The following is a 27,565-nucleotide window of genomic DNA, read 5'->3' as shown; positions in this document are numbered from 1 at the left end:
CAATTACGTTGGGAACGATTAATAGATGTCGCTGCAGTAATGGTGCATCAGTTGGGCTTATTATTATAATTGGGCTGGAGCTGTGGTGCACAGAGGTGCATGCAATGCGCTGTGACGAACACACTGACCCGAGTTCAACTCCTGGCCACGGCTAACAGCAGTGAACTCTGAACTGGTTCTGAGCCACCCCCTTCAGTTTCAAACACACAACACACAGACACGTGTCTTGTTTAGAGTGCTCTTTGTTGCTGACCGCTTAACGTTTTGGGCCTTGTGCTCCACGAGGTGGTTGAATTTTTTCAAAACGGCCACGGAAATGGTTAGACGTCGTTCTGGGGTTCAGCAGGGACACAACTGCACGCACACTCGACTCTTGAGAGACGGTCACTGGTCTGGGGACCGTCCACTCGCCACACCAGACGCCCGGTTCCACCACAGGCCGTTGCCTGGATTCAAGCCCAGGATTCTCAGCGGCACCAATTCAGCATTGAGCTCTGCGCAACCCAGCAATGTCAACATTGGTATTCGTGAGTGGAGTAATTTCACCGACGTATGTTTGGGACTTGGCTGATCGGAACCAATGTCAGGCAAAGAGGTAAGCTGTTCTTTTTTTGCCTCTGCATGTGGACATATGAATAGCGAGCATAGATAAAGCGTTCATCGTAAAGGGCGAGACCGCATTGAATGTGGCGTATGCATAACGGTGACTACCGTCGTGGAAAATGTGCCTGACCTGGCTCCTTGTGCCATTGCATGCTTCTACCTTTTCAGGGAGTGGGATGGGGGGAGGGGCGAGCGATGGACGCGCCGTCTGGACTGCGCTGTGGGTGTGCGGACTGATGCAGGTTCTTCTGTGCACCTGGAGCGGAGGAGGCCTCTAAGCAGCTCCACCCAGGAGGCCGTGGCACACAAAAGGAGCCACATCCACCAGCACCCCCCTATCACAACGTGCACCGCGCTCAATGGACTCTTAACCCACATTAAAAGCACTCATTGCCATCGGCGGTTCTACATGAAGTATACAGTGTGTACGATTCATTGATAGTGTAACGTTTTGAGTTTGCTGATATTTTGCATATTAGTCCCATTTCAGATGTTTCATTTGCCAGTGCCGCCGGAGATGGCAAAACCTAGTTGTGCTTTTTTGAAAAGGTCTGTGCCACAGGCGATATTTGGATGTGAAATCTACCGGGAGGGCATCGCGTGTGGTGAACCCACTTTGGCCAGTGGAGTCAATCCGTCTGGAGTGGTTCGAACTTGCGCGCCAACTCGCGGACAGTCAAGGCCACTGGGGGTGTATGAGCACTTGCATCGGCGTGACATCGGAGTGAGCGCGCCAAGTCATCTGGCTGGGTAGGCGAAGGGTTTCGGTGCTCGCCGCCCGCTGGCTAGGCCTCGGCAAGGTAAGGTAAACGGTAAAAACAACGAGCCTACCCTTACCCTACCTTTTACCCTTATCCCATACAAATTACCCGATTACAGGGTAATTACTGGGGTACTACACGTGAACAAGGTTTGTAATAGGTAAATGCTAGGTCGAGCGCTTTATTTATATAGAATACTCTCGATTCCAAATTAAAAATGGAGGCCACGAACTGCGCCACAGAGCTTTTAGCGAGCGGTAAACAAGGTATTTACCGGGTAATTTTTCCGCACTCCCTTTACCCTACCCTTTACCTTACCCCTTGGCATGTCGACACCTTTACCCTTTTACCCGGTAAAAAGGGTAAATGACCTTACCTTGCCGAGGCCTACCGCTGGGTGACGCCGCTGGGGATTTTTCTGACGCCTGGGACGTCACTTGAAGTGCAGGTGAATGTGTTCTAAGTGAGATAGCGCATGTTTTAAGTTTACATTATATCCAATTATAATATAGATAACGTAACCTTTTTGTATCTCCACATGACATTTGTTGAGCCCGATTGGCCTGCCAGTCTTCTAGACATGAAGCAGCATGGTTTGAACAAATACACGACCAGCCTAGACGAGTGGGCTCTTGGTGGAGCGTCACGTTGGCAGCTCTGGGTTGCGATATCCCCGTCTCGGTGTTAATCTGGGCAATTTGGTCGTGTACACCTCCTCTGCCCGGAACGGTCACGTTTAGTTTTGGGGCTGGCTGCCCCAATTGGAGTCGCTCGCTTTCGGGGCTAACGAGTGCAACCTGCCCCGCTATTTAACCCATAACTCGGTCGTCATTGCCAATGCTCTCCCTGGGGGGGACGCTGTCCCTGGGGGGGGCTGTCCCGCTCCGAGAGTTTCTCTGCAGGCTGAGGCCGTCCGCTCGTGGAGGGCGGCGGAGGCCACCGCAGTTGACGACACGCGGAGGCCAAGAGGCTGCCCTGTGCCAACGGGACACCGCTGGCTCACGGCCTCGTTTTCACGTCGGTGCCAGGGGGCTTTGTGGCGATGTCTGCAAGCAAGAAAGTGCGCCATTGTGACGACGGCTCTTTGGACGCATTGCGTCACACAGATAATCCAGTGCCATGCGAGTATTGGGACCTTTCACATTCTCCCAGGTCTTTGCGTGTTCAGGTTGGCGACCAACGTATTTAATGGCGATGGCCATGCCGCTAAATATTGTCCTCGCTTCTGCCAGATAATGCAGCTGTAGAGCGGATACCCTGCCTTCACGGATCTCCTCTAACAGTCTCAACGTGTCGCTTCAGGACGTGCCCGTTGCGGTTGGCCTCTGGGTGGCCACTGCATTCGATGAATAATTATTTGACATTGAAATGAAAACGTCACATGGGTGGCAATGTTGATATTTGCTCCGTCCTTTGTGCCACTGCTTCGGTGTCATTCATTGCCGCTCTTCGCCTTTGCACCGTCTCGCTTGCCCCCTTCGCTACCTTTGCTCTCCAGTGAAGAAGTGCTGCCCTCTAGTGCACACTTTGGCTTCCGTCACCTGAAATTACAGTTGAGTACCGTGTCTTGATTTCACGCAGACTTTGATACTCACTCGGCAGCAGTGTTAGTTGGTGAGCACACGACGTTTCGTGGCTTGCTCGCAGTGCCATTTCTGCTAGGCTCGTGCACCCAACGCGTGTCCCATTCCTTTAGGGCTCCCATAACACGATGTAACACAATCTTTGTCCCTGGGTAGTGTTATTTTCCAAGTGCTTATGCCTCAAAAGTACAGAAAATGGCTATTCCCCACAAACTTTGCTTTTGTGACCAGGGCTTTACGTGAAGGAATGATACAAATGCACACCACATTTTCTCATTGCAAAGAGGTACATTTCAAAATATCACTGTCCTGGTCCCAAAAGCAAAGTTTGTGGGGACTAATAGCCATTTTATATACTTTTGAGGCATAGGCAATTGGAAAATAACACTTACTACCCAGGAACAAAAAACAATTTGTTACACAGTGTTATCCTTAATTCTGCCACCCCTCATTGTCTTTGTGTCTCTGTCTCTCTCTGTCTGTTTCACTTTGTTTCTGCCTCCATGCCTCTCTCAACATCTCCTTCTCGACGAGTCTGCCTCTCTGTTTCAAAACGTCAGTGTCTGCCTACATCTGTTGATGTGTCTCTCCACGTGTCCCTCGTGTTTGTTCCCAAGTCTGTCTCCAGTCTCTGGATGTGAGCGGCCCACTTACCCCAACCAAGTCTGCTTCTGGCCCCTCCGAGTGGTGAGGTGGCTCTTACCGCTGATTTGTTTTGCATGGTTTCATCCTCATTGAGTTATTCAGCCCTTAGGAATATTAAACTAAATTGATGCGTGTAGTTGAGCGGAGCGGTGCTTACATGGACGCCGGCTTCACACGAATCAATATCCATAACCGAACTTGGCGTTGGTCACGTGTAAATAGATTTTTTAAAGATTGAAGGTTTTAACAAAAGGGTACGCTACTTAGCTGGTACTGCTTATCTACAACAACAACAAAAGCTTTTAATTGATGTACAAAACAATTTGATAATACTGTACTTAGCCAACGTGTACATTTCTGGGTGTTGCATGACGTGTTTGTAAACTGGAACGTACACGTGGCATGTGGCATGGCTGGGTGCGAGGAAACCGCAATGCAGACGTCTCCTCCCGAGAGGTGTAATGATGCTTTCCATGCCCCGAGACGCGTCCATTCTCGCAGCACGTGCATTGAATCGTGCGTGTTAACAATCGATGCGTGTTGGTGCATTCGAATGCTAAATGCAAATTGTACCTGCATCCCACGCACATCCGAGTGTAAGCGCGCCAAGCGAACTTGTGCGAACGAGACGGCGGGGAAACTTAATCTGAATACAAAAATCGAGAGGAGAAAATAATGGATTATTTCAATAAATAGTGGCCCTGAATCGTGACAACTCATGGGGTCATGGGGGAGGGCTCGCATCGCTGAACTCGCTGGTGCTGAGATGGGCGGTAATCATTGGTGGCAGGCGAAGGAATCCGCTAAACTGCACGCATATGTTGTACAAATGCCGCGTGTGTATTACTGTGGTTGGGTATTGTCAGTTGATGATAATTATTTTACTTGAAAAAATGTGATATCACGAAAGGTTATGTTACCTTTTTGCTCAGTATAGGTTTCTCATTTAACATCTATTAATCAATACCCATTCATGCTGGCTAATGTGGAGTGCAGTGTGCATAATAAACAAGCATGTTTATTTTTTTCTTCTAATGGATGTTTACGTGCCTACTTTTTTATACCACAGGAGGTGATACAGGTAGGAACAACAGGTTCCACACTGCCCACCAGGGATTATTTGTCTGTCGTGCATCGGAATGCAGCCCACCCATGCCCCCCCCCCCCACCGACCGCCGAGCAGGGCCACGATTGGTTGAGGATGTCGGGGAGGGTGGGGGGAAGGTAACCACGCCCAATCATCCAACTCCCCCCCCCCCCCCCAAACGCCGAGCGGGGCCGCCATTGGTAGAGGTGGGGTGTAGACACGCCCACTCATGCAATCCCCTCCCCACCGAACACCGAGCTACGCCGCGATTGGTTGACGATGTCGGGGAGGGTGGGGGGGAAGGGTAAACACGCCCACTCATCCAACTGCCTCCCCCCCCCGAACGCCGCGCTGTCCAACCAAGTTCCTACCTGCCCCCTCCGAAGGAACGTGTTACATAGGGACACGTGTGTGAACGTTGTAGTAAGATCGTGAGCTGTCTTTGCGGTGCAACATCTCTCCTGGGATACAGGAGGAGGTCGTGGGTTCGATCCCAACCCTGACGCCTGTTTACAGTATTTGGAGTTTGTATGTTCTCCCCGTTATAGCGTGGATTTTTCTCAGGATCCTCTGGTTTTTCCCTCCACATTTAGAAACGTGCGATTAGAGTATTTGGCTGGTATAAATGTCCACATAAACCACTTCGTTGAGCTATCATTTGTGGCCAGGTTGCTTCTGAAAAAGAACTATATAGCTCAGCCTGCCTTGCCTGCTAAAATAAAACATAGTTTAAAAATAATTTAGTTTTCAGAGATAAAACTCCGTAAGGGGAGAGCTTGTTTGTTTTCGCTACAGGATTCAAACACGCCTCTATAGAAGGACTGAATGCTGGGGTACCCCCCTGGTGAGACACTGCTTAACCAATACATACTTCACCTAGAATGGAACTTTCTACAAGCAAACTGAGGGCACCCCAATGGGCTCCCCCCTATCTCCGGTTGTAGCCAACATCTTCATGGAGAAATTTGAGACTGACGCCATCAAGACTGCCACTCTACGCCCGACCTTATGGAAGAGGTACGTAGATGACACTTTTGTCATCTGGCCACATGGCCGGCCTGCTCTAGACCAATTTCTCGACCACATCAATTCCATACACCCAGCCATCAGATTCACCATGGAAGTCGAAAAAGATGGCAAGCTACCCTTTTTGGATGTCCTAATTAAAAGGAGACCTGATGGTTCAATGAGCCACTCTGTCTACAGGAAAGCCACCCATACGGATGCTTACCTAAAACCGGATTCCCACCACCATCCATCCCAGAAGAATTCCCTCATCAAGACTCTATACCATAGAGCCCAATGCATTTCCGACCAGGAACACATTGGCAGTGAACTCAAACACGTACGCCAAGCTCTTAAGGCTAATGGTTACTCCGACTACACAATCCGCAAGGCCATCACTCCAACCATCAAGAAGGATCCTGTTGAGGAGCCTTTCAAGACCATCACCTTACCCTAGATTGCTGGGGTCACAAAAAAGATCTCCAAAATCCTGATTAAACACAAGATCCAGGTCCGATTCAACACAGTACATAAAATCCGTGATCTAGTCCCGTCTGTAAAATATGTGGTTCCAGACATACAGTACCCTGGCGTCTACAAACTAAGTTGCCTCTGTGGTAGCAGTTACATTGGAGAAACCAAACGACATGTCTCGGACCGCATCCGTGAACATAAAGCAGACCTGAAACACGGTAGGACAAACACCTCGGCCGTGGCAGATCACTGTTACAATTCAGTGTGCTCACATGACATTGACTTCTCCAATACAGAGGTTCTCTGCAAGCCATCTGGCTATCATGAGAGATTCGTTCATGAGGCGATCCACATACAAATACAGAGACAATTTCAACCGAGAAGATGGATTCTGGCTTAGCAATCATTGAAAGGACGTAATAAACCATTTCGGATCTTAACTGATTGTGTTCACGTTTACGATGACTTTCAGACCGTGTTCTACTCACTGGCATGGTGCAGTGTGCAGAGTAATGTATGGTGTCGTAATTGTATAGTAAATATATAGCAGTGTGATACACATTAGGGTGGGTAGAATAATACATAGTGTTATATTAAAATGGATAAGGCAGCAACTGCAGCAGCAGCAGCAACTGCAGCAGCAACTGCAGCAGCAGCAACTGCAGCAGGAGCAGAAACTGCAGCAGCAGAAACTGCAGCAATAGCAGCAGCAGCAACTGCAGCAGCAGCAACTGCAACTTTCTTTGATGCTGTTAATCCTGCATAATGCACATGCATATGCAGTACTAATCACATTCCTGCATTTCCCATAAATATGCTAAATTCCTCTTGATATGCAAATTCCTTTGTCAAGGCGCCCAGCTTATATATATGCTCCAAGCTCGTGTGCTGTTTCATTCAGACTCTGTCGCCTCGACGGACCTGGTTTTCACCTGAGGACGGCTGCTTGCGTTGTGGCCGAAACGTCGTGAGAATAATTTTATTATGGTTTATTTTTATTATTGTATTACTTCCCTTCTACGTGACTTTACCGAAAGAACCAAGAAGAAGGCAGTTCCTCTTTTTTTAATAAAGCTCGCCAAGTTGTGTATACAGGGTGTTTAAAAATGATGGACCCAATTTCAAAGCAGTATATTTCACGATGGCAACATGTTACAATTACACAAAAAGTTACAAACGATTTAATGAGTTATCAAGTTTTACTAAACATTTTTATAAATGCTCCATGTGCCCTCCACCTGCTGTACGGACATAATCGAGACGATAGTTGAATTCGTCCCAAACGCTTCTCTTATCACGTTTTCCTCTGTGGTGCGGGGTCGCCCTGTGCTCTTCCCCTTACATCAACAATCTGTTTCCTCAAATTGTCGGTACCAACGACGAATGCTCTTTGACATTGGCGGATCAATGCCAACACGCCGTTGAAACGCACGCTGCACCGCAATCACGGATTCAGTCTCGCTGAACTGCAGAATGCCAAACGCCCCTTGTGTGTTGTGGGGTCGCCGTCTTGCGAATGACTGAGGCTAGGGGCTGTTTGTGCGCTGGGAGAGGCATCAAGCGGTCATCATTTGAAACTCCATGCCCCGCCCTTTCAAGTGGTGAGAGTTTAATTCATGGGCTGGTTCGTGGTTGCAGAGATATAGCGATTTCAAATCGGGTTCATAATTTTAAAACACCCTATCCAGGACAGTGCCTCGCTGATTACATTGTGTAACAAGATTCGTTTTTTTTCCTGGGTAGTAAGTGTTATTTCCTAATTGCTTATGCCTCGATAGTACAGAAAATGGCTATTATTCCCCACAAACTTTGCTTTTGTGACCAGGACATTGATATTTTGAAATGTACCTCTTTTCAATGAGAACGTGGTGTGCATTTGTGCCATTCCTTCACATAAAGTCCTGGTCACAAAAGAAGAGTTTGTGGGGAATCATAGCCATTTTCTATACTTTTTAGGCATAAACAATTTTAAAATAACACTACCCAGGGACAAAAATCGTGTTACTTAGTGTTATAGGAGGAATCCATTTCTGGAACGGATCCAAAAATCTGCAGCACAAAAATTCAGATTTTACGGATCACCACCCCCAGCGGACGACGAAAGGAGCCGCGAATTATAGGATGCATGGATTATTGCAGTTCTGCTGTAAATCGTTAGAGGGGAAAATGGAAAAAAAGTCAGAGAATGCGTCATGCGAATGATGGAATGGCATGACAAACAATGGAAGTATGAGCACAAATGGGCATAGAAAATGGAACATGGACCTGAAATGTTCCCAGAAATAGGCGTGTCGAGATTGGTCATGGGTGTTTCACTGAGACAGAATACATAGCAACACGTGGTTTATTGATCGATTTCTAATTGGAGATATCATAATACGTACTGCTGATAAAAGTACGGGGGGAGACACAACGCCAGAAAGGTTGATAGCCGCTGAACGAGATGGCTAATGGAGAAAATAAGCCTAAAGGTGTCTGACCACCGCATCGATGGAGTGATCAGAGCAGGCCACGTGCAGAGGTGACCTGGATGGTGGGAGCGATGCCTTGATCCAGCAACGCAGATTCTGATCACTTACAAACACGAAGAACACCACATACACACATGTACAGACGTATGTATACATGCTGGAATTCTTTCGCACAGTAAGCAGCCAAACGTGCTCATGGGAGGTGCGTCACGTGATGGACACGAGAGTTGGCAGGTCGTGAAGGAATGAGGCGGTGCTGGTTGGGCTTCCTCGTTTGTGGGTTGCTGGATCTTCGTCATCAATTGGGCTGTCATCAACAACATCACGATCATTGTCATCAGCCCCATCTCTCATCATCATCGTCGACATCGTTGTTTAGAGGTCGTGCGCAGTCGTCTTTGGTTTGTGCTACAATTCCACACGCGCAATGATTTACGAGATTTATTTGAGATTGAAGATGTTGTACGTGCCAAGAAGAAGGGGTCATTGCACAAACGTCCGCCATGAAGTAGTAAGTGTTCATTTTTTAGGTCGCGGTGTTATTGACGAGTGCTTGTGCTTCTGGGAGGCAAAAGCGTTCTGTGCAAAAGTGAACACGCACGCGAGATGGCCAGCAGACGGAGCCAGCCACCCATTCTCCAGCGCTGCGATGTGAAATCAAATCGATTTGTTTAACCAGTTAGGTACTCTAGAGACCAGGTTTGTCTCATTCCCAAGAGCAATGAAGATCACCAAAACGACAAAAGCCAAACAATGTACAGCAACGAAGCAAACCATGAATCAGCGCAAAGAGCTGCGTCGAATGAGAAATGCAAACATTGAACAAACGCGAATAAATTGTTTAATGCTGCAGTGGAATCGCCTGCAACACAAGTTCGCTCTAGAAACTCCTTGTTTCGTACACTGATCAGAGTACAATTACAATGAAATTAGAGAAACAGTAGGATTTGTGGATTACGTAGCCAGAAGGAAATGGTTGGTTCAAAGAAACGAAGATTTGTTCCGCAAAAAATAAGAGGAGTTTTGTGAAACCTCGAAATCACGAAATAGCTCGCGACCCAACAGGAGGCGACGAGAGCAGAGAGAGAGGGTGGCACGGGGGGAGGGTGGCACGGGGGGAGGGTGGCACGGGGGGAGGGTGGCACGGGGGGGGTGGCACGGGGGGAGGGTGGCACGGGGGGAGGGTGGCACGGGGGGAGGGTGGCACGGGGGGGGTGGCACGGGGGGAGGGTGGCACGGGGGGAGGGTGCACGGGGGGAGGGTGGCACGGGGAGAGGGTGGCACGGGGGGAGGGTGGCACGGGGGGAGGGTGACACGGGGGGAGGGTGGCACGGGGAGAGGGTGGCACGGGGGGAGGGTGGCACGGGGGGAGAGTGACACGGGGGGAGGGTGACACGGGGGGAGGGTGGCACGGGGGGCAGGTGGCACGGGGGGAGGGTGACACGGGGGGAGGGTGGCACGGGGGGAGGGTGGCACGGGGGGGGTGGCACGGGGGGAGGGTGGCACGGGGGGAGGGTGGCACGGGGGGAGGGTGGCACGGGGGGAGGGTGACACGGGGGGAGGGTGGCACGGGGGGAGGGTGGCACGGGGGGAGAGTGACACGGGGGGAGGGTGACACGGGGGGAGGGTGGCACGGGGGGAGAGTGACACGGGGGGAGGGTGGCACGGGGGGAGGGTGAAACGGGGGGAGGGTGCCACGGGGGGAGGGTGGCACGGGGAGAGGGTGGCACGTGGAGAGGGTGGCACGGGGGGAGGGTGACACGGGGGGAGGGTGGCACGGGGGGAGGGTGGCACGGGGAGAGGGTGGCACGGGGGGAGGGTGGCACGGGGGGAGGGTGACACGGGGAGAGGGTGGCACCGGGGGAGGGTGGCACGGGGGGAGGGTGACACGGGGAGAGGGTGGCACGGGGGGAGGGTGACACGGGGGGAGGGTGGCACGGGGGGAGGGTGGCACGGGGAGAGGGTGGCACGGGGGGAGGGTGGCACGGGGGGAGGGTGGCACGGGGGGAGGGTGGCACGGGGGGAGGGTGGCACGGGGAGAGGGTTGCACGGGGAGAGGGTGGCACGGGGGGAGGGTGGCACGGGGAGAGGGTGGGACGGGGGGAGGGTGGCACGGGGGGAGGGTGGCACGGGGGGAGGGTGGCACGGGGGGAGGGTGGCACGGGGAGAGGGTGGCACGGGGGGAGGGTGACACGGGGGGAGGGTGGCACGGGGGGAGGGTGGCACGGGGGGAGGGTGGCACGGGGGGGGGTGGCACGGGGGGAGGGTGGCACGGAGGGAGGGTGGCACGGGGGGAGGGTGACACGGGGGGAGGGTGACACGGGGGGAGAGTGGCACGGGGGGAGAGTGACACGGGGGGAGGGTAGCACGGGGGGAGGGTGACACGGGGGGAGGGTGACACGGGGGGAGAGTGGTACGGGGGGAGAGTGACACGGGGGGAGGGTGGCACGGGGGGAGAGTTACACGGGGGGAGGGTGGCACGGGGGAGGGTGGCACGGGGGGAGGGTGGCACGGGGGAAGGGTGGCACGGGGGGAGGGTGGCACGGGGGGAGGGTGTCACGGGGGGAGGGTGGCACGGGGGGAGGGTGGCACGGGGGGAGAGTGACACGGGGGGAGGATGACACATGGAGGGGGTGGTAGTTCACCTCCGTCTCGGTTCTCAGAAGGTCTCGAGTAGAAATCTCTGCTGGGGTTTGACTCATCACCCCTCAGGGGTCTATAAAACGAGTAACACTTTGTGGGGAAGTCAACAGCAGTTTTACTATGGATAGACTCACTCCGGTTATAGGAATTTGGAATGTAAACGGGGGTTGAGCACCACCTCAATGCTTGGTTGTTGCTGTGACCAGGAGTAGGTGGTGTGACTTGGTGTCTGTGGTGTGACCTGGTGTCTGTGGTGTGACCTGGTGTCTGTGCTGCGACCTGGTGTCTGGTGAGACCTGGTGTCTGTGGTGTGACTTGGTGTCTGTGCTGTGGCCTGGTGTCTGTGGTGTGACCTGGTGTCTGTGCTGTGACCTGGTGTCTGTGGTGTGACCTGGTGTCTGTGCTGTGACCTGGTGTCTGTGGTGAGACCTGGTGTCTGTGGTGTGACCTGGTGTCTGTGGTGTGACCTGGTGTCTGTGGTGTGACCTGGTGTCTGTGCTGTGACCTGGTGTCTGTGGTGTGACCTGGTGTCTGTGCTGTGACCTGGTGTCTGTGGTGTGACCTGGTGTCTGTGCTGTGACTTGGTGTCTGTGGTGTGACCTGGTGTCTGTGGTGTGACCTGGTGTCTGTGGTGTGACCTGGTGTCTGTGCTGTGACCTGGTGTATGTGGTGTGACCTGGTGTCTGTGCTGTGACCTGGTGTCTGTGGTGTGACCTGGTGTCTGTGGTGTGACCTGGTGTCTGTGGTGTGACCTGGTGTCTGTGCTGTGACCTGGTGTCTGTGGTGTGACCTGGTGTCTGTGCTGTGACCTGGTGTCTGTGGTGTGACCTGGTGTCTGTGGTGTGACCTGGTGTCTGTGGTGTGACCTGGTGTCTGTGGTGTGACCTGGTGTCTGTGCTGTGACCTGGTGTCTGTGGTGTGACCTGGTGTCTGTGGTGTGACCTGGTGTCTGTGGTGTGACCTGGTGTCTGTGCTGTGACCTGGTGTCTGTGGTGTGACCTGGTGTCTGTGCTGTGACCTGGTGTCTGTGGTGTGACCTGGTGTCTGTGTGTGACCTGGTGTCTGTGCTGTGACCTGGTGTCTGTGGTGTGACCTGGTGTCTGTGCTGTGACCTGGTGTCTGTGGTGTGACCTGGTGTCTGTGCTGTGACCTGGTGTCTGTGGTGTGACCTGGTGTCTGTGCTGTGACCTGGTGTCTGTGGTGTGACCTGGTGTCTGTGCTGTGACCTGGTGTCTGTGGTGTGACCTGGTGTCTGTGGTGAGACCTGGTGTCTGTGCTGTGACCTGGTGTCTGTGGGAGACCTGGTGTCTGTGCTGTGACCTGGTGTCTGTGGTGAGACCTGGTGTCTGTGCTGTGACCTGGTGTCTGTGGTGTGACCTGGTGTCTATGGTGAGACCTGGTGTCTGTGCTGAGACCTGGTGTCTGTGGTGTGACCTGGTGTCTGTGGTGAGACCTGGTGTCTGTGGTGTGACCTGGTGTCTGTGGTGTGACCTGGTATCTGTGGTGTGACCTGGTGTCTGTGGTGTGACCTGGTGTCTGTGGTGAGACCTGGTGTCTGTGCTGAGACCTGGTGTCTGTGGTGAGACCTGGTGTCTGTGCTGAGACCTGGTGTCTGTGGTGTGACCTGGTGTCTGTGGTGTGACCTGGTGTCTGTGCTGTGACCTGGTGTCTGTGGTGAGACCTGGTGTCTGTGGTGTGACCTGGTGTCTGTGGTGAGACCTGGTGTCTGTGGTGTGACCTGGTGTCTGTGGTGAGACCTGGTGTCTGTGGTGTGACCTGGTGTCTGTGGTGTGACCTGGTGTCTGTGCTGTGACCTGGTGTCTGTGGTGAGACCTGGTGTCTGTGGTGAGACCTGGTGTCTGTGGTGTGACCTGGTGTCTGTGGTGAGACCTGGTGTCTGTGCTGTGACCTGGTGTCTGTGGTGTGACCTGGTGTCTGTGGTGAGACCTGGTGTCTGTGGTGAGACCTGGTGTCTGTGGTGTGACCTGGTGTCTGTGGTGTGACCTGGTGTCTGTGCTGAGACCTGGTGTCTGTGGTGTTACCTGGTGTCTGTGGTGTGACCTGGTGTCTGTGCTGAGACCTGGTGTCTGTGGTGTGACCTGGTGTCTGTGGTGAGACCTGGTGTCTGTGGTGAGACCTGGTGTCTGTGGTGAGACCTGGTGTCTGTGGTGAGACCTGGTGTCTGTGGTGAGACCTGGTGTCTGTGCTGTGACCTGGTGTCTGTGGTGTGACCTGGTGTCTGTGCTGAGACCTGGTGTCTGTGGTGTGACCTGGTGTCTGTGGTGTGACCTGGTGTCTGTGCTGAGACCTGGTGTCTGTGGTGTGACCTGGTGTCTGTGGTGAGCCCTGGTGTCTGTGGTGAGACCTGGTGTCTGTGGTGTGACCTGGTGTCTGTGGTGAGACCTGGTGTCTGTGGTGTGACCTGGTGTCTGTGGTGAGACCTGGTGTCTGTGCTGTGACCTGGTGTCTGTGCTGTGACCTGGTGTCTGTGGTGAGACCTGGTGTCTGTGCTGTGACCTGGTGTCTGTGGTGAGACCTGGTGTCTGTGCTGTGACCTGGTGTCTGTGGTGAGACCTGGTGTCTGTGGTGTGACCTGGTGTCTGTGGTGAGACCTGGTGTCTGTGGTGTGACCTGGTGTCTGTGGTGTGACCTGGTGTCTGTGGTGAGACCTGGTGTCTGTGCTGTGACCTGGTGTCTGTGCTGTGACCTGGTGTCTGTGGTGTGACCTGGTGTCTGTGGTGTGACCTGGTGTCTGTGGTGAGACCTGGTGTCTGTGCTGTGACCTGGTGTCTGTGGTGTGACCTGGTGTCTGTGCTGTGACCTGGTGTCTGTGGTGAGACCTGGTGTCTGTGGTGTGACCTGGTGTCTGTGGTGTGACCTGGTGTCTGTGGTGAGACCTGGTGTCTGTGCTGTGACCTGGTGTCTGTGGTGTGACCTGGTGTCTGTGGTGTGAACTTGTGTCTGTGGTTAGACCTGGTGTCTGTGGTGTGACCTGGTGTCTGTGGTGTGACCTGGTGTCTGTGGTGTGACCTGGTGTCTGTGGTGAGACCTGGTGTCTGTGGTGTGACCTGGTGTCTGTGGTGTGACCTGGTGTCTGTGGTGAGACCTGGTGTCTGTGCTGTGACCTGGTGTCTGTGGTGTGACCTGGTGTCTGTGGTGTGAACTTGTGTCTGTGGTTAGACCTGGTGTCTGTGGGGAGACCTGGTGTCTGTGGTGTGACCTGGTGTCTGTGGTGTGACCTGGTGTCTGTGGTGAGACCTGGTGTCTGTGGTGTGACCTGGTGTCTGTGGTGAGACCTGGTGTCTGTGGTGTGACCTGGTGTCTGTGGTGTGACCTGGTGTCTGTGGTGTGACTTGGTGTCTGTGTTGTGACCTGGTGTCTCTGCTGTGACCTGGTGTCTGTGCTGTGACCTGGTGTCTGTGGTGAGACCTGGTGTCTGTGGTGAGACCTGGTGTCTGTTGTGAGACCTGGTGTCTGTGCTGTGACCTGGTGTCTGGTGAGACCTGGTGTCTGTGCTGTGACCTGGTGTCTGTGCTGTGACCTTGTGTCTGTAGTGAGACCTGGTGTCTGTGGTGAGACCTGGTGTCTGTGCTGTGACCTGGTGTCTGTGGTGTGACCTGGTGTCTGTGGTGTGACCTGGTGTCTGTGCTGTGACCTGGTGTCTGTGTTGAGACCTGGTGTCTGTGCTGTGACCTGGTGTCTGTGGTGTGACCAGGGATTGTTGTTTGTATACAAACGGGAAATGTAGAAGTCCAAAAATAGAAATCTGGTGGAAAAATATTTTTTCATACCCATAAATGTATCGATAAAGGCTCTGCCCTATTAGCATGTGAATGCCATCTCCACCGATGAAGATTAATCACGCAGGGCGTGGACCAGGACGCAAGCGGAGTCGCTCTCGGTGTGTGTGTGATTCTGCTTTATATATTGAGCTCGCCGTTAATAATGTATCGATCTGAAAAGGGTAAGCTGTGTGCAATGAAATTGAATTTGTGTGCGTCATTGTGGAGAACATGGAATTTATATTACGCAAATTATACACCCCCCTTAGAAAGTAATTTGTCAGTAACAACTGAATATAAATAACATGCACATAATACTGTACAGGGCGATCCGTTAATAGATACCTCATTATAAAAAGGAAGAACTTCTAGATTTATTAACATTGTTTTTCAAAGCCTCTATACACGGTTCCCACCGAACTCGATGGCCCCATTAAATGTTTTAGCGCTTTCCTCTGTAGCCACCGCTTTCACAGAGTGCCATTGCCTGCAGGGAAGTTTTAAGGACGAGGGGTACAGCATTCGAAACGAGCACAACCCCCTACATGCAGCAGCAGCAGTGTGCTCCCCGAACCCGTCGACACGAGTTTGATTCCTTACCACAGCCAACATCAGTGGCGAGTCATATCTGAACACGTTCTGGGTCCTCCCCTTCACCAACCCGTACTGACCAGCATGGTGAAGTATGGTCAAACAACTGTTGCACACTCGAAATGAAAGACGTGGGCAGGTGCTCCAAATCGAGAGCAAGCACATTTATTGTGGTTAATAGCAATCTTGTGAAGAACAGCACCGTCACTCTGTAAAATGCAACAGCACGTGTGTTACAAACAGTAATTATTCCGAGTCGCCATTAACCATGTGACTGGTGTCCAAGTGCGGTTATTCACATGCTGCTGTACACACATGCATTGATGCACCGCACAGCACATCAGGACTTTCACAGAACCACACTCTTCTCCCTTGCTGTACAACGATATATTTAAAAGAGTGATCCATTTCTAATGTGCCACACAACGCACCATGCCCAACAACGCCTTCGTTCAGCATCGGAGCGACTCAGCGCTGTGCATTTGTAAATGGGTGATGCCGCACACCGTTCGGCGTTCCCGGCACTGCAGTTGAAGCGATGGCAACTTTGCTTAACTCTCTCCGCTTCTGCCCACCAGCAGGTCGAGCGGCCGGCCACGTTTTCAGTTTTCAGTTTCATTCACTTTGTTATGGCCCTGTGAGCCATTCGGCTCTTGAATCGGGTGCAATCGCAAAAAAACAAAAACATGAACAAGAAAACATCTTAAAGTGACTATGCGCAAACAGAAAAATCCAGGAAAAAACTGCAAATATCTTACAGAAAAAGCACCGTACATCAACGCTGTGTGCAAAAATCCCAGTGGGATGCAATTCAAACAACAACAACCACAAGACAACTTAGATTAAAGCCATCATTCTAACTCCGTACTACAACAAACAAACATGGCCAACCCAAAAAACTTTTCGAAATCACCAAAATAAAGCCATAAAAGCAATGGAACAGTGATCATAGGAACTGTGACCGAATTTTCACAATAAACAACATAAACAACATGTACCACCAAAACCCTGCAGCCACAGCTGGCTGCACGGGTCACTCCACAACAGCAGCAGGAGCATCAGCAGGAGACGCGTGGTGGGGTCGAGTGTGGAGCTACTGGCACGACTCTCCAGGGCAGCGTGCACGTGAAGGCCGTGGCACCCTGTAGGGGGGCAGTGGTGAGCACACCGCCCTTCCGCTAACAGTGGCGTGGGCAATTGCAGGGCTGCCCCTTTGCCGGAGAGTGAACACGTGGCTTGGCGACAGCGTGTTGGCGGTGGTGCACGAGCACAAATAAAACAAAAACAACATTCGTCAGTAACACCGTGGCTTTAAAAGGAAACATATATACAGTGCCTGTACTCGGTAACGTTTCGGGCAATGGCCCTTCCTTCATAGCACATGCCACATACAGTGCCAATGGATTTATTACAAGTGCTCTCGATGCATGTGTGCACGTGCATTGCACGAGTGAGTGACCTTGGTCGGACGAATCTGGGGGGGCAAATCGCGTTCGCGTCGGGACCCCCGGTGTCGGCAGCGGGAGGCGGCACGCCTCTGCCTCCTCGCTCTGAACGAAGCGACCCCGGCGAGAAGAGGGCCCAGGCGAATAGAGCCATCACTTAGCTACCCGCACGCCCGCCTCTGCTGTCCTCGCGCGGTTCCCACTGCGCCAACGCCGGCTCATTCATCGCTGCCAACTCGATAGGAAAATGCGATTAGCCAAAGTCGGGCTTAATGCCATAAATCCGCGTCGTGGTAGCCTTGTCCTGCTCACACTTCATGTATTTATTTCCGCCCGCGCTAAGTATATCGGTCATCGTGGCGGCCTGGCCGCGCTCGTGTGCGGTGCTTGTGGCGTTCGTGACCCCCCCCCCCGGAAATCGGCGGAAGCTTTTTTGGTTGGACGATTCGCGCAGGTTGGGGACACCTGAAAGGCCATCCCCGCACCGTGACCTCGTTTACAGGGAGCGGGCGGGTGCACAGTGAGCGTGGAAGAATACGAAGAGTATTGAAACAAATGTATGGACGCTCGACAGAATGACGAAACGGGATTAGAGTTTAATTCCGTGCAGAGCTGTGCGGGGCTGAGCTCTAGAATATGCCACCCCCCCTAAACAACACCACACGATCGTTGGGGCCGGAGAGTGGTTGGTTGTTCTATTTTCTGGGAGCCCCAGAAAATAGAACACGCAGGGAAATGAATCGCTGATCGTCATGGTGTGAGTCAGTCTACCGTGCACTCTGTCCTAGCATTGTACCGACAAAGCTAGACCTGCCTGTCAGGACTTAGAATGGGAAGCAATGCCTTTAGCAGGGAGACAGGACCTCGTGCGTAGCAGCAGCAACGCCACAGATCTCTCCCGTGCATGGCCATGCAGTGAAGGTGAACCCCTTGGAGGTTTGAGGAGGAAAGTCGTGTAAATAATCGTGTTTGGGGTTTTCAAAGTAGCCTAATCTGGTCCCCCCCCCCCCATGTATCTTATGGTTACGTTCTTTAATTCAATGCGCATCGGCGGTATCTTCATAAATAACGGCGCTTTGCTCCGCTTGTATGCGTCGTGTCGTGATCTATACGCGTCAGCTGCTGCTGTTATCACATTCATCCACGCTGGTGGCACAGTCATTTTCCAATTTAATTGTTTTTTTTTTCAAATCTCTTTTTATGCCTAAAGTAATCATGGAAAGAAATGAACTGCTACATGCTAAGTAACAGTAATCTGATTAGATTCTGAGATTGGATTGTGCTATTTAATGACTGGTAAATTCGTTTTATAGCAATAGGTTACCATGCTTGTACCCCCATGACTTCCCAGGGCAGCCCGTTGTCTGGGTCTGGCCAGCGCAAGTGCGGATCTCTGACCGGGTTTTAAACTGTGAAACTCGTTTAATTTTATATTACCAGGTAAGGCTCACTGAGCTACATGGCTCTTTTTTCAGAAGCAACCATGCCACAGATAATAGATCGACGAAGTGGCGAATCACGTAGAAATGCATAATATACCAAATACTCAAAACGCGTGTTTATAAATGTGAAGGGAAAACCCGGAGGACCTGGAGAAGAATCGACGCGACCACGAGGAGAACACGCAAACTCCAAATACGCAGGCGTCAGGGTCGGTATCGAACCCACGACCTCCTGTACATCAGGCGAGGCAGATAACATCTCCTAGCCACCGCGGCATGCTGCGATGGCGAGCACACTGGACACTCTGGAGGCCTGTAGTTGAAGCGATGGGGCAAGTTTCCGAAATCGCACCGATCCGCCCCTGCCCACCCAAACAGTATAATTGGTAAGCCCTTCAGCAGGTCACGTGAGGTGAGGTGAAGGGTGGGTAATCCCACCTCTTCCACGATGTCTAGCCAGCGTGAAAGTCTTGGCCACACACCCTCTAGAATGGGCTCTCTGTAGCCCGCTCGAGTGGAGGCCCTTCAGCCAGCAGTGCTGTGAGCAGGCACTTGCAGGGCTGCACTTTTACCTTTTACTCAGTGACCCATCACACCCAAATTGTCATCGAATCCCTTGATATTTAGGAAACTGTTTCCCTTCAATCCCAAAAGTGTAGCGAGGTCGAATTATGAAGGTGTTTGAAACTCTGCAACACCGTTACCATTACGTCACCATGATAGCAAACGAGTGAGAGAAGCACTGACACAACATGACTAAAGCAAAGCACGCACGAGCATTTTTTTTTGTAAACACCAAGAAATATGGTCAAGAAGACATTGTGGTGGGACAGTTTGTTTTAAAGTCTAGTCACGTGATCGATGACTTTATGCTCGCAATCTCTCCTGAATGGTCAAAAAGTATAACCCGTAAAAACAAAGTTTTTCACTATAAATCCTTTATATGCGTGGCAGCGAACTTAATATAAAGGATTTAAAAATATATTCACCTGTGGAGGACGCGGGGATCGATCCCGCGACCTTTGGCATGGGAAGCGAGGGCGCTACCAACTGCGCTACTCCGCCACGGCCTGTGGAGGGGTTACGCTCTGGGCTCTTACACTCTGACGTTCAGCCAAAGCCATGAATGAGTCCTATTTGAATATATGTAAAATAATTTTTTTTTGCCTAAAAAGTGTAAAATTTTGGGAATTTTTTTTCACGAACAATAATTGTCTGGCACAACGAGTCTGTGTGGAAATGTCAGCTCGATTGGATCACGGGAAGTGGGTTAAAAAACGACTGAAAGATTTGCACGGTCCTAAGCAAGCAAGCAAGCACGCGAACTTAATATAAAGGATTTAAAAAAACCTCATTTTCTTGAAGTGTTTTCTCCAAGTGTCTATTCAGGGAATTAGATGGGCACCTGTCAAGGTTCGATCCAGACAGTCCGGGAATTGGCGTCTGTGTTTTTGGGGTGGCAGGAATGTATGTGTACCTAGATCTAGTACCGGCGTTGTTTTGTTGAACTTTGTATCACAGCGCACTGCACAGTTTTGATCAGAGACCTCAGGCTGCATGTGTCACGTGTCTGAGTGTGGTCTACGGTGCATAAGGTGGCTTTTACACGAGGAGCTGAAGACAAAATAACAGTCAAACAAAAACGGCACGAGGCTTATCCAAAGATATCAAAACCATACTGTAACATTAAACAATGATAGATCGAAATCCGACGATAACACAGAGTGCAAATAAAATTTTGATTTAAAGCTTTCGTGACTGCAGGGATTCATATGCTTGGTTTTATGTGACTTTACCGAAAGAATCAAGAATAAGAGTGCAATTAATCAAGTGCGGTGGAAGCATGGTCAGGAGCAATTACACTCAGACGTTACAACCTATCCAGTTGATACAATTTTGCGTAACACTTCTCCATTTAATAATTTTAAGACAGGAAACATATGCATTGCCTTTGTTACAAGCCTCTTTAGTGTCTACATTTAAACAAAATACCCGAGTCTCTAATTTAAATGTCCTGCTGACCCAGCGATGCTCTGCTGACGTTTTACGTAATTAACTTACAACGATGCATACGATCGGAGACAGGTTTTTTTTTTCCCCCGGTGAGATTTACGAGAATGTCACAGCACGGCTCTGCTGCCTGGGCCCTCCAACCTCTCTTGGTGGCCCTGAACCAATTGTGGAAATTCCACATTTGCATGGCGGGAGCTATGCCGCCGATTCTATTTTTTTAAAAACGTCTATTCCGTACGTATCATCCTGGTGAAAAATAGCGGCCTCTAGTGGCTACAGGATCACTTTGAACACATTAGAATAGAGCATATGAAGAACAAAAAAAAACACGTTGATAAATCTTACACACACACACACACAATTTGTCGCCCGTATTGTTTGGCTTAAGAATCAATATTAATCGATGACCCCTGATTATTACCATGCAACTGATTGCGAACAACGGGGAGGTCACTGACGCTCAGGGCTGTTTAGCCGCCGCGTGTATTTAAACACGCGGCGAAATTGACGCCTGGGCAGGAACTTTAGCGTATCTCTGGCGGCGAGGCTGACACGGTGGTTTTACAAGCTTCTCTTTGTCCACCGCTTGTATCTCTTGGGCCCTTAAGCCATCACTTTGCACATTGGCCGCCCATCCCATTGTGCCTTCCACTATCTCTGTTTTTCCGGGAGCCCTTCACTATTATCCGGCGCGTGTTCTCCTTTTCACGGCTCGGGGTTTCCCTTGAACCTTGGTCTCCTCCTATTATTTGGCCCTTCGAGTCGTAACTCTTTTGTTTTTTGTCCAGTCGGGGAGCTCGGGCGCACATTTGGCCCCGTGTCACGGGTAACGAGGGCTCAACGAGGATTTCCAAAACTTCGTGTCTCTTCCACAAACAGGGTCGTCGGCAGCGGAGTGCCGGGCCCGGGGCAAATCCCACTGCGGGGCCCCGGACGCCGTCAAACTCAACTGGAGGTATCGCTTCTGACGCCGTGACGTCAAAGTGCGGGGTCCCCCAAAGCGCGGGGCCCGGGGCCGTCACCCCGATTCGTCGTACCCTAGGCACGGCTCGATCCGCAAGGCACGGTCTTATCATCATAAGCCTCGGTCCATCCACTGCAGGATGATCGCCGATTTCTTAGCACTTACCTCTTAATTGGCTTTTATTGTCACTGGATACTTATTTTATAACGGGTTTCAATCATTGTAAGAGCGAGAGGGGGGCAGTGACGGTGTCCGCAGGCCGGGTGAATAGACGAGCAGCAGTCGACAGTTGCCATCACAGCGCCTCTAATTCAGAGTTTGACAACCCAATGCTGAATTTGTGGAAAATAATCAAAGAAATCTATAAATGCATTCTACTGAAAATAATTCTACGTGACATTACCCTGCTTGTATTGCATACATAGATGCAATAAAAAGCATAGATTAAGTAACAGAATGTAGTTTAACATTGCGGTGAATTGAGCAGCCTCCAGTGGCTGGAGGGAGTCGCGTCGGCGCTAGAATTTTAGGGCATAACATGCAAACACATTCTTACACTTTGTATTCACAGCCGTGGTTAACATTCTGCCTTCTCATGGAAGGAGTCTCTCTCCGAAGGACAACAATTGCCCAAAATGTGACACTTGTTTTATTGAGCCGAGATAAATGGATGGCCGAGAGCCCCTCTCGCGGGTAATTTTAGGCCTACTCTTCCACACTGACAAAGATCCCCCGCATAGCTTGTGAAGTCACCGAGAACCTATAAAGACCGGAACGCCACGCGAGGGAATGGAGTGGCCAGCACTACGCCCGGTCGCCGTTGTCTCCACACGCGAGCTGCAGAGAAGGGATCCAAACCTATGAAACCCCTGATCGTTGCCTACAGCCCTGCGCTAGCTGGTGCAGCGTGTGACCGTGGCTAGCAGTAGAGATTGCCAAGCTCTGGGGGTAGCGTGGGCGTCTGTCGGCATTGTAAAGGTGAATGCCGTGGCTCTGTGTCGCGGCGTGGGTTGTTGTTACGAGGCACAGCCCTGGAGAATGAGCCGTGGAATTTGGCGCATCTGCAATTGCCCGCTTCTGTGCACCAGTTTCAGGAAATCAGAGGATTCAGGGAAATTTATTTAGTTCCGAATGTCGTCCATATGGGATTTTCAGTTGGGATGCATCGGATTTCCACCCTTAAACGGCCACGTTTCCCCACAGTGCGAATTGTGGGAGGGGAGTTTCAGAAAAATAAATATGAAATATATATTTACGTATTCTCTCTGAGTATGCGTTTCAATGTGAAGCTAATTAAATTAACTTTCGGTGAGCATTATTTACAACCGGATTAGAAACGCAACAACGTTTTCGTTTTGCAAGGAGAGTCTGGAAGAAATAATTAATCAAAAACAGTGTAAGACAATATTGTGCCTAAACAAGCAGATCTGTAGGCAGCAAAACCGCACAAAACAGATTCCGTTACCATGATGAACAGCACGACATAAGCGATAGAAAACACAGAGGATCACGCGAGTAAAATTGTACCGGCAAATGATTGCCAGTCACACGCATGTTATAACCACTCCGAGATTATGTCATTTAGTGGTCACCCTATCGTGGGACTGGTCCCTGTCTCGGAAGTGTGGAATTTCCACCACTGCCTCAGGTAGATCAATGGAGATGAGCAATTCCCATCACCCATTGGGGCATGCACCATAGTTCCCCACATTTCAAAATCATGTCCAGTACTGTTCGCGGTGGAGTGGAAGTGGAGTGGTTAGCGCCCCGATATCTGAACAGGCTCTGGGCACCCCCATGACCATCTGGCCCTGATCAGCACGGTGAAGTCTGGTCAGACAACCGCCGTGACCAGCACGGTGTGGGTGAGGCTTTCAACCGACAGTTGATTGAGAAAGGTCTGTGGATTTACTGTCGCTTGATTCCGTAGCTGTAGCAACGCAGCTTGTGTATCTTGTGCTCCTGGTTTGCTGCCTTGTATCGCCACTCAGGCTCCATGAGGGCGCGCGGCCTGGTATGACGCACGGTTCAGAAACATGGCCGCGTCCACAGAAACACATCGAAGGGTAACTAACTGAAAGGTGTGCAGAGAAGCGTGGAAGAGATGCATGCGGGGTCAATGGCCTCATTGCAGTTGTGAAGAAAAGTGGGTGGTGCAAGGGCTTGGGCAGGACAGGCCGTTGGCAGGGATGGTTGGCCCGATGGTCACGATTCATTATAGCCGCAGTCAAGGAACAGAACGCGTCCAAGAATACATCCACCGGGGGGAGACGAAGTGATGACATTAGCTCGTGTGCAGGTACCCGGTGGAATATTATATCGCACGGTAGCGAGCGATGGCAACAGATTGGGGGAGGCATTCATCCAGCAGTAGCTTAACTACAGCTGGTGATGATGACGATGACCCTTGCATATTTGTGAGAAGATACGAGTAAATAAATAATATAAAATGCCGCAAGGAATTACCATGAATAGTTTATGCGTTCGACCAAAAAACTTATTTCATTTTGATTTGGGTGAAAGCCCATTGGTAAAACATGTGCTGCACCCATTAACCAATGAGTGATAGGCCATAATCAATGATCAATATAGTATTCCATATTGAAAATATAAATCTTTGCCTGGGTAGAGCTTTATTATTTACAAGTAACTGCTGCGTGTCAATCAATCAAAAATGCATTACGTTGGATCCATGGTGGAGAGTGATTCATCGCTATGACTGCAAACCGTGAACCAAGGGAGAGAATATAACAACAGGTTTTACCCTGTCTGGAAATAAAACAGTTGTATTAAGATGTTAGAACACCAAACAGAATCCTTTTCCAAGGAATCCGGTCTGCATTAACCCACACACGGTATTTGTGTTGATCATGCAAATTAAAAAAGCATGCTCTGATAAGATATGTGCATTGTCTTTGAAACTGATCGGTCCACACCAGAGACAGCTTTCTTTAGAGCATAGCCTCAGAGTGTTAGGCCAGAAAGTGTAAAACCTATTGTAAGACCTATTGTAAAACCTATTGTTGTATTTTGATGCTGGTAAGAAAGGTCCCATAATGTAGCTGCTCACCCCGAGCGATAAATGCTCTGACAGTGCGTTGCCTTTGTGCTGTTCGCCCTTTGGCGTTCTCTGGTCTAACACTTTGAGACGAGGCTCTGTAGTTCTTTCGGTAAAGTCACGTAAATGGGAAATTAAATAAATACTAAAAAAAAGTTAACCAAAAACTCACGACGTTTCGATCGCAACACAAGCGCTCGCCATCAGGCGGAGAGAAAAGCGGGGTTAAGCCTCTAAACCAGGGGTCGGGAACCTTTTTGACTGGGAGAGCCATAAAAGCCAAATATTTCTAAATATATTTCATTGAGAGCCATATAGTATTTTTAACGTATAATAAATTAAATATGTCTTACTTTTAATGCGACTTCTGGTCACGGGACCCGTGACCCGAGAAATTTTATCTTCAAAACTAATTTCTGTTTACTTTAAAATGACAGTATTATTAAGCAATATCACAAGTATTTTAAAATCAGTTCCAAACTGTTTTTATTTTTATTTTATTATTATTTTTTCAACTCAAAATTGTCTGGGAGCCATATGCCGTCACCGGAAGATCCATATATGGCTCGCGAGCCATAGGTTCCCGACCGCTGCTCTAAATGCAACTGTTTATAAAGGTTTAAAATGGGCGTAGCGCCAGTGTCAGACGGAGTAGGGGACACGAGCCGCGGGGCAGCATGGGACGAGGCTCTCAGGAAAGCTGTCTCTGGTGTGGACCAATCAGTTTCAAAGGCAATGCATCATCATCACTTACTACCGAGCATGCTTTTTGTTTGCATGATCACCACAAGTACCGTGTGGTGGTTAATGCAGACAGGATTCCTTGAAATAAGGGATTCTGTTAAGTGTGTTAACATCTTAACACAACCGTTTTATTGCCAGAAAGGGTAAAACCTATTGTTGTATTCGGTAAAGTCACGTAGAAGGGAAATAATAAAATAATAAAAATAAAACATAATAAAATACAATTCTCACGACGTTTCGGCCACAACAGCTGTCCTCAGGTGAAGAACAGGGCTGTCGGAAAGACAGCCCTGTTCTTCATCTGAGGACGGCTGCTTGCGTTGTGGCCGAAACGTCGTGAGAATTGTATTTTATTATGTTTTATTTTTATTATTTTATTATTTCCCTTCTACGTGACTTTACCGACAGAACCAAGAAGATGAATCCCTGCAGTCACGAAAGCTTGAAATCGAAACCTATTGTTGTATTTTGATATACTGGCAAGGGAGGCCCCATGTTCAATGGAGAGGAACCTGCGGGCCGGGCACGACCCGCGACTGCATCTCACACGGCCCTCAAACAACACGTGGATCCGTCAGTGCGAGCGTGCTAGCTGCGCTGATCGGGTAGTAGAGCGCGGGCCGTGTGCGCGACATCGCTGTGTGTCCAACGTGAGTGGGGTCAGCCCAACGCCGTAATTATAATAAATAATGGGGGGGGGGGACACATCCCCCCCCCCCAATATTTAAATATGCTCAAAATGACCCCCCCAATATATTGTTGTAAAATAGATTTTTGTTGATGTGATTGTGGTGATGGTTGTACTTTATTCATCCCTAATCTCTGCCATTACACACAATGGAACAAGAAAAGGTAAAGAAGAAAAAAATAGCAATGTAATACAATACACTATTAGACATTATTGTTAAAAATAAATAAAAAGTCCATGCTATGTGTTAGTGAATTTTTGAAGGTTTTATGCAGGAAATGGCAGGAAATTCGTTTTCAAATTTACATTTTTTTTCTAGGGGGGGACCCCCAGACCCCCTGGAAGATTTGGTCCCACCCCCCCCCCCCCCCCCAATGTTGACTCCATGGCTACGGCCTGGGGTCAGCCACTTCCACCGCAGCTGGGCACCCCCCCCTCCCCTCCCCACTCGCGCTGCCGGCAGTGACAGAGGCTGGTCCCGTGCGTCAACGCGTGGCCCGCCAGAGGGGTCTGCAAGTCCTCGTTGGACCTCAGCGACGACAAGGCGAGGGAGGCCCCCCACATCCAGCATTGCATTGACAGAGGGTTGATGACGATGCAGTATGATGCAGTACGATGATGCAGTATGATGATGCAGTATGATGCAGTATGATGATGCAGTATGATGATGCAGTATGATGATGATGCAGTATGATGATGCAGTATGACGATGATGATGCAGTATGATGACGATGATGATGCAGTATGATGCAGTATGATAATGCAGTATGATGATGATGATGCAGTATGATGATGCAGTATGATGATGATGCAGTATGATGATGCAGTATGATGATGATGCAGCATGATGATGCAGTATGATGATGATGCAGTATGATGATGCAGTATGATGATGATGATGCAGCATGATGATGCAGTATGATGATGATGCAGTATGATGATGATGCAGTATGATGATGCAGTATGATGATGCAGTATGATGATGATGCAGCATGATGATGCAGTATGATGATGATGCAGTATGATGATGATGCAGTATGATGATGCAGTATGATGATGATGATGCAGCATGATGATGCAGTATGATGATGATGCAGTATGATGATGATGCAGTATGATGATGATGATGATGCTGTCTGATGATGCAGTATGATGATGATGCAGTATGATGATGATGATGATGATGCAGTATGATGATGATGCAGTATGATGATGATGATGATGCAGTATGACGATGATGATGATGATGATGCAGTATGATGCAGTATGACGATGATGATGCAGTATGATGATGATGATGATGCAGTATGATGATGATGATGCAGTATGATGATGATGATCCAGTATGATGATGATGATGCAGTATGATGCAGTATGATGATGATGATGCAGTATGATGATGATGATGATGCAGTATGATGATGATGATGCAGTATGATGATGATGATGCAGTATGATGATGATGATGCAGTATGATGCAGTATGATGATGATGATGCAGTATGATGATGATGATGATGATGCAGTATGATGAAGATGATGCAGTATGATGATGATGATGCAGTAT

The 27,565-nt window shown here is 50.1% G+C and overlaps 1 protein-coding gene across 1 annotated transcript in view; it reads left to right on the top strand.

Moving 5' to 3' along the window:
• Positions 1 to 4,587, top strand: part of LOC133356694 (contactin-2-like) — a 250,453-nt gene extending 245,866 nt beyond the window's left edge. The window contains exon 25 of the mRNA XM_061574335.1: positions 772 to 4,587. Within this exon, the coding sequence (XP_061430319.1) occupies positions 772 to 881 (110 nt within the window). The 3' untranslated portion in view covers positions 882 to 4,587. The remainder of the gene's footprint in view (positions 1 to 771) is intronic.
• The last annotated feature ends 22,978 nt before the right edge of the window (positions 4,588 to 27,565 follow it).

This window comes from Lethenteron reissneri, chromosome 55, assembly GCF_015708825.2.
Source record: "Lethenteron reissneri isolate LAM-NWPU_2019-01 chromosome 55, ASM1570882v1, whole genome shotgun sequence".
Classification (NCBI taxonomy): Eukaryota; Metazoa; Chordata; class Hyperoartia; order Petromyzontiformes; family Petromyzontidae; genus Lethenteron; species Lethenteron reissneri.
Note: the sequence above shows the minus strand (reverse complement) of the source record. Positions and strands in the feature narration are given on the sequence as shown.